The sequence below is a fragment of the Bolinopsis microptera genome, chromosome 9 (assembly GCF_026151205.1).
Source record: "Bolinopsis microptera isolate Bmic1 chromosome 9, MBARI_Bmic_1.0, whole genome shotgun sequence".
NCBI classification, from domain to species: domain Eukaryota; kingdom Metazoa; phylum Ctenophora; class Tentaculata; order Lobata; family Bolinopsidae; genus Bolinopsis; species Bolinopsis microptera.
This window is the reverse complement of record NC_087080.1, coordinates 11,587,592-11,595,544: the sequence shown is the minus strand read 5'-3', so window position 1 is coordinate 11,595,544 and position 7,953 is coordinate 11,587,592. Positions and strand designations below refer to the sequence as shown.

Here is a 7,953-nt window from a genome sequence, read left to right as displayed (position 1 = left end):
CAATTCAACATTTTAGCTTCTCGTCTTTCTACTGTTCATTTTAACACTGCTATGATAATGTACAGCATTGAGTAATTCCTAATAACATATTATTAAATTTTTGCTGCATTGTACACTATACACTGTACACCACACAGAGTAATCACTGTAAACCAGTAAATTACAACTTCAGAGTCAGTTCCAGACTCCCAAACCTCCCCTAAGTTCCACAAGTTCCCCCCGTACATTTACTCCTGCAATATTGGCTTTGTTTCTCCGCTTTAGTGTAACTAATTAGAATAGGTTTAATAACTTTAGTGTAACTAATTAGAATAGTTTAATAGCAGTGCAGATGGAGTCGAATGTAAGTGCTAAGTAACATCCTATTCATTACCAGTCAGATTGGAATAATGATCCACGACAGTCAACCCTGCAAATTATACTTATATCCGGACAATGTACACCGTCCAATTGTGTACCTTTGTGTTTTGCATTAGCTTGTATAGAATTAGATCGAGAGATAGATCTCAGAGCACTGCTGCTGCTGGTGTAGCAGCCAGATCGTGCAGGGGATAGTTGGTGTTTTCCGCGTACTGTTAGTCATTTCCTAAATATGGAGGATGTTTTGTTTTCTTTCAACTTTACCGGAAACGATGATTCCAGTCATCTGTTGCCAATATTGCACTATCATATGTTATATGTGGTTTATTATTCCCCCATTGCAGAACACCAGCAATGTAAAGGAACTGTCCTCTGATATCCGCTCTGATGATATCACCCCTATCCGGAGACTTGTAAAGGGAGATAAGATAGTATCTTAGATACCCGTACTATAAGGGAGAGTACAGTCCTGCTAGCTGCTTTAACTTGGTGTGTCTCTGTGAACGTGTAGAGGGTCAGTTTCGGAGTGGTGGTAGAGTTAAGTTGTAGATGCAGTGCACAAAATGTGTTGTCGTCGGAGACGGATTTGTAGGTGAGTGTGATTTAGGTTCTTGGAAATGACTGATGTTGTTTGCTGTTTGGTCATGGACCATGGTTAACTTCTTGTCAAATTCATTAGTTTTACTAATCTATACATTTTGTATGATATGATTAAAACCCTCATGCACGAACTTTTCCAATGCTATTTTTGGATAAGAAAATATGTAAGTAACAAAGTTACAATGTCCTGACTAGAATTTGTTTAAACTAATATTTCAATCCTTTTTTGTGTACAACACGAAGACTGAGTGGACTGAGTATTGCACAACCTCCTCTTTATTTCCTCCTGACTTCCTCCTTTCTTACTCCTTAATTCCTCATTACTTCCTCCTTTCTTAATCCTTTCTTCATCCTTTCCTCCTCATTTCCTCCTCCTTAACTCCTCCTTACTTTCTCCTTTCTTCCTTCTTCCTTCTTCCTTCCTCCTTTCTTCCTCCTTACTTCCTCCTTACTTCCTCCTTACTTCCTCCTTACTTCATCCTTTCTTCCTCCTTATTTCCTTCTTTCTTCATCCTTACTTCCTTCTTACTTCCTTCTTTCTTCATCCTTACTTCCTCCTTACTTCATCCTTTCTTCCTCCTTACTTCCTTCTTTCTTCATCCTTACTTCCTCCTTACTTCATCCTTTCTTCCTCCTTACTTCCTTCTTACTTCCTTCTTTCTTAATCCTTATTTCCTCCTTACTTCCTCCTAACTTTTTCTTCTTACTTCCTCCTTACTCCCTCCTTACTTCCTCCTTTACGTACATTTTATTTGTCTTTGCGTTATACATAAACAAGTAAATAAAGATACTATAAATGTTATTTAGAATATATATTCGCATTTATCCACACTATATTTACATTACACGTACAACGTGATATCATTATCAGTGCAGTGTGTACAACACCAACTACACCGATCAATTGCCAATCTGCGAAACATTTTAATTATTATTATCACTTCGAGATGGCCAGGCCTACTCTCATGCTGTCTATATGTGATGATTAACTCTGAAAAGCTAGGGACAACTGGGGAATGATCCCAGAACCTCGAGATTTCGCGTCTCTTGCTCTACCAATTGAGCTACTGACCCTGATTCTCAGAGCGAAATCACCACTCATATACAGCACAATTTCATGCTTTGTGTGGAATATAATTTTATCAGTTATTTAGAATATATATTCGCATTTATCCACACTATATTTACATTACACGTACAACGTGATATCATTATCAGTGCAGTGTGTACAACACCAACTACACCGATCAATTGCCAATCTGCGAAACATTTTAATTATTATTATCACTTCGAGATGGCCAGGCCTACTCTCATGCTGTCTATATGTGATGATTAACTCTGAAAAGCCAGGGACAACTGGGGAATGATCCCAGAACCTCGAGATTTCGCGTCTCTTGCTCTAATCATCACATATAGACAGCATGAGAGTAGGCCTGGCCATCTCGAAGTGATAATACTATAAATGTATTATAATATTTGGTCTTCTCACAGGCAAGACGGCGTTGGTGGGAGTCTTCAGTAACAAAGAATACAAAGAAACATACGTTCCTACTATATTTGATAATAAGATTGTCGGTATTCAGTACAAGCAAACATGGATAAACCTTGGTGAGTGACTGTGATTTTATAAGACTATTGCAAAACTTTTCCACCAGTGGAGGGCGGAGATTACTTACACTTTTTTGCTAGAAATCAGAGAAATCAAATGGTTTTCATTGAATAAATATGCAGGAGTGTTCGATACTGCCGGACAAGAAGAATACGATAAACTAAGGCCCATGGCGTACACGGACACTGATGTTTTTATTGTGTGTTTCTCAATGGTTGACAGAGATTCCTTGGAGAATATTCTCAACAAATGGGCTCCTGAGGTAATTATGTACAATTTAAAAAAAACTTAAATCAGTACATCGGCTACAGATTGCAGGTTCTATCCATTTTCCCTTTTATTTGTAATTGTCCGATTTCCTTTAATCTTATTTTCAACCGCCAAACGATCCGTGACAAAGCGTTTATTATATTGTGAAACAGATGTATTTAAACATTAAAGAGCAATATAAAGAACACTTAATTTATCTAACTACAACATCATTAAATTGTTGTCTTCAGTTAGATAAGTATTGTCCGAAAGCAAGACGGCTTTTGGTCGGGACGAAAGTAGATTTGTGGACGAATAGTGAGTATAGCGGCAGAGCTATATCGCAAGAATATATCGACGAAATAGCTAATCAAATAGGTGTGTGTTAACATTTCTAAATTCAAGCATTTGTTTTTTGTAAGACCTTGATGAAATTTTAGCTCGTGCCTGGGCTCTGGAGGGAGGGGGGTTCAAACGTCCTTCCTTGTGATTATCCCTCCCGGTGTTGGGATAGCCTGAGGTGCTTATCTCCTTAGTAACCCTAAGCCACTCTGTGCCAAGGCACGATACTAGTATACTGTAGCTGTAGGGGGTTAGTCCTAAGAGCCAGTAAAACTTTACAAATACCACTGTTTTCAGGAGCTGTAGACTTCCTAGCAGTGTCAGCACTAGAACAGCAGGGTGTGGAGGAGGTGTTTCAGAGAGTAGCCGAGATTGCCTTGGAGCTGGGGGAGCCGGAGAAAAAGAAGAAGTCAGAGTGCTCCGTTATGTAGAAACAACCAACAGTTTGGAAGACAAAAGCAAAACCCTTGTGGTTTGGTGCGAGACAGAAGTTAAATTGCAAGGGTTGGGATCGCGACAGAAGCTGAACGATTGGGGTTATGGGCAGGACACAAATAAAATGGTTGTGTTCTACGGTTAAATAACTGGTTACAGTACTGGTTACAGTACTGGTTACAGTACTGGTTACAGTACTGGTTACAGTACTGGTTACAGTACTGGTTACAGTACTGGTTACAGTACTGGTTACAGTACTGGTTACAGTACTGGTTACAGTACTGGTTACAGTACTGGTTACAGTACTGGTTACAGTACTGGTCGAACAACTGGATCGTGGTGGGTTGAGTAAAACTTGTTTGATAAGTCTTCAATGATCATTATATTTGAGAATGGTTCCCTCAAAGGGCTGGTTTAATTATGCTTTGATAGGACTGCTGCTGAGGAGGGGCCTGGGACACTGACACTCCCATCCTTTACTTTACACGATTGCTTGTGTCAAGAGTTAGTTTTAAGATGAATATAAGAACGATTTGAGGAATTGTGGGGGGAAATGTGATTTTATTTTTGACGAGTTTGATACATCTTTGAGTGATATGCTTTGATTTTCTAACATAAATATCATCCCGAGACCTTTTTTATGACTGCATCAGTTTGAAATCTGCCAAAGTCGTCAACAACTATTTTGTTATTTAACTTAAAGCTTCTTTTTTCATGATTTCATGTTTTTGAATTTTTGTCCTTTGCTCGCTATGTATTTTATTTTCCACTGGCACCGCCTGAAATTTAATTTAACATCCGATATAATTAAAAAACTGGGGAGATGGATTTATATTCATCATTGTGACAGTATCATTGCAATGACCAAATAATGTAATCGCTGTATTTATTATTAAGTGTTGATAAATGAAGTACACCAAATGAAAACAACTGAACTGCTGCCAAACAAAAACGCTGTATTGTATGGTTTAACAAGCCAATCAATTAAATGAATACATCGCAATTAACATTAAATATCTATAATAAACAGATTGGTATTGTGTTCGTTTGCTTTACCATGTTTGATGATGGATATTTCAAAAAGAACTAAAGCCTTGTTTATTACTTTGTTTGTCATTTTCTTGATTTGCATTAAACTGAGATGGCCTGAAAGTTTTTCAAAAAATACACCAATCCAGCCGATCAGGTTGAAAGAAATCATCGTGAAGCATCAAGCTGAAACTTCAGATGCAGATGGAAAGGGGAATTACGATCGGATCAACAAATCGTTTCTCCGCGATGAAAATACAAACGTTCCAGCTGAAAGCGGGGAACACGTGACTACTCGGAGACTATGGTCCGTGAAGAATGTCGGCCAACTTTGGCAGGAACTCGGAGTTCCTGAAAATGTATAAGCCTAGTTATTTTTAATTACATCGGCTTTGAAATTCCTAGCTTCTGCTTTATAAAGAGCAATTCTTATATCGCCAATAAATCTGTTATCATTAATCGGAACCATAAATATGTATTACGTTCGGTTGGAATACAGAGTACAAATATATATACAAAATTATAACAAAACTATTGACATGGTTTGAATCCTTGATTTGCGTTTCAGAAAAACATGAAGAATGTTTTAAGGAAAGAATAAGAGGTGGTAGAAATTTAAAACATAATGTAATTTAAAGTTGAGTTTTCTCTCAGCTAAACCAGATATCACACGTTATGGACCAGAGAGGAGAGTTAGTAAGAAGAACTTGTAACCTACTACATCTTCAAGGAAGGGAATTGACAAGAAAACCTTCTGCTTTTCACGTCTTTAGGTTATAACTTTCAACTTTTAGATCTATCATCTCTATAGCCATTCGTCTTCACCTGGTAGAGTCGATATAGTGACGAAAATGTATGGTTTTGAATTGCAAGTTCGAGCAAGATGGTAGCAAACAAACCCTTAGATAAAAAATAACGATACCACTCATTTATATGTTATAACATTGACTGATTAACTGTCTTAATCCGACAGTGACTACAAAATGGGTTGGTGTCCTATATACAAAGCAGGCAGTAGTAATTGGAAAAAATATCTCACTCGGCTCACTGGCATCGACAGGTGAAATTTAGTTTCGTCAAGATTTTGCCAATTGTCGAACAAGCATACATTGTGCAACGCTTAAAACAAAATTGAAACTGGAAAACCATGAAATTTTGTATTCCTTTTAAAATGCATCGTTTAAAACGAATGTCTTGTGTTTTCCAGGGAGTGTGAATCGTATAAACTAGAGGGGGCTAGAGGAAGCTGTCTACATAACAAGCTACAACGGTACAATCACCCTGCCGTAGACTCTGACACAGTTAGTGTTTTACATTGTTTTCCACTATTTAGTCGCTAAACTGTGAAATGTTTCCAATTTAATACACACTTATTTTTTGTTTTGACTCCCTGACTCTTTACTTCGTAAACTTGATACATTTCTGATAATTCTCAGAGGACCAGTTTAGCGAGTTTTGTGGTAGTTCGTCACCCTTACGAGCGTGTTGTCAGTGCTTACAGGGACAAAATACAAGCAGCCGACAAGAAGGTTTACTACAACAAAGTTGGCAGATTTGCAAAGATAAAATACCGGGCCATACCGTCTAATATCTCATCAGAACACAGGGAGGTAATGATAGCCGAGGCAGATGATTTAGTTAAATCTGGACACCTCACCGTTGAAGATTCACATAATCCCTTTACAAATCCCCTTGGTCCCACGTTCCTCGAGTTCTCAAAAGCCATTATCTATGACAACAAGCGTGACATGCACTGGGCAGTATACGAGAAGTGGTGTGCTCCTTGTTACTCCCACTACTCCTCCATAGTCAAGTTTGAAACCCTGAATATCGACAATTTGTACGTGTTACGACAGCACGGTCTCAATATCACAGGGTTTGAGGCTCACAGTAACCCTACTAGCAATGGAGGCACCAGGGAGGTAATGTGGAAGTCGTACTTCCGGTCTCTAGATAGGGATTTGTTGGTGGGGTATAAGGACAGGTATCAGGTGGATTGTTTGTTGTTCGGCTACGATTGTGACGTTTCTCAATTCTTTTAGCTGCAGTAAACGGTAACAATATAATGGTTATTCTGGAAAGTTAGAAGTTTAAAAGATATTATGTAATTTATTTAATTATTTATGGGGTTTCATGCATAGTTTGTTTTAAAAATTATTGTTTGAATGGTCCTCTTGTAAGTTGTATCCCTCGACAATATGCAAAGGTTTCCCTCTATTCCTCATAAATATGAATTACGGGCCTGATCGTTAGTTTAATTAAATGACGTAATTCAAAGAGATTGAAAGTTGCAGATTTATTGATCAAATTTACCTTGTATTATTGATTGTGATAACGAGCGACTTGATGATAATATGATTATTAATGTGTCTATTTTTGTTGACTTATTCATATTGTGTGGTCTGATACTATATCCACGTGTTTTGAGATCCTATATCCACGTGTCGCGCAATGAAAAAAACTGAAGGACGAACAGAATTTGAATCAGGACTCTGATCCCCTAATTTCTTCCCGACATAATGACACCACCAAAGCTTGTCTCACATTAATATAAGCATAACCTTTCTTTGTAGCACAGTTCCGGTTCACACAGTCTAATGACTAGTAGTTTGGTAACTAGGGACTAAGGGACCAGGTACAGGTCATGAGGTCCTTTTGTTATGTGTACCTACCTACGATTAACTCCCCTTTGTCCGCGAGGTGGGTTATTCTCCTCTAGTGAGGCGCCATTTCTCTCACCTACCCTCTGTTGTGACACTTGTCTCTAGTGAGCCGCCATTTCATGTCACTCTCAGCTACTCTTTATAACACTGATTATGATCTGTGAGACCTCAGTGCTGATCATGTATCAGTACTGGGTTGTCAGCTGGAATCTGTATGTTGTACTCCTGCACGACTGACCTAGAAGTAGGCAATGAATTCTTGAAAAACAACAATATCAATTTTCCGCACTTTTTTAAAAGTGAAATTGTATCATTCGATTCGCTCTACTGCAATTACTGTTTTATCCTTTCTCTTAAGTTGCTGTTTAGCAATAAACTAGACATAGCAGTGACGTCACAGCCACGTGTTAACCACTATTAGCCGTGACGTCACAGCCACGTGTTAACCACTATTAGCCGTGACGTCACAGCCACGTGTTAACCACTATTAGCAGTGACGTCACAGCCACGTGTTAACCACTATTAGCACGTGACATCACAGTCACGCGTTAACCACTATTAGCAGTGACGTCACAGCCACGTGTTAACCACTATTAGCAGTGATGTCACAGCCATGTGTTAACCATTATTAGCAGTGACGTCACAGCCACGTGTTAACCACTATTA

General features: G+C 38.5%; 2 protein-coding genes across 2 annotated transcripts; both read left to right on the top strand.

The window, feature by feature from the left end:
• The first annotated feature begins 697 nt into the window (after positions 1-697).
• LOC134821298 (cell division control protein 42 homolog) lies at positions 698-4,686 on the top strand. Its single transcript, XM_063832020.1, has 5 exons — positions 698-952; positions 2,452-2,568; positions 2,692-2,831; positions 3,070-3,196; positions 3,458-4,686. The coding sequence occupies exons 1-5, from the start codon at positions 910-912 to the stop codon at positions 3,589-3,591; spliced, it is 561 nt and encodes a 186-aa protein (XP_063688090.1). The 5' UTR covers positions 698-909; the 3' UTR covers positions 3,592-4,686.
• Positions 4,687-5,299: 613 nt separating this feature from the next.
• On the top strand, positions 5,300-6,666 carry LOC134821395 (carbohydrate sulfotransferase 9-like). Its single transcript, XM_063832136.1, has 2 exons — positions 5,300-5,320; positions 6,061-6,666. The coding sequence occupies exons 1-2, from the start codon at positions 5,300-5,302 to the stop codon at positions 6,664-6,666; spliced, it is 627 nt and encodes a 208-aa protein (XP_063688206.1).
• Positions 6,667-7,953: the final 1,287 nt, after the last annotated feature.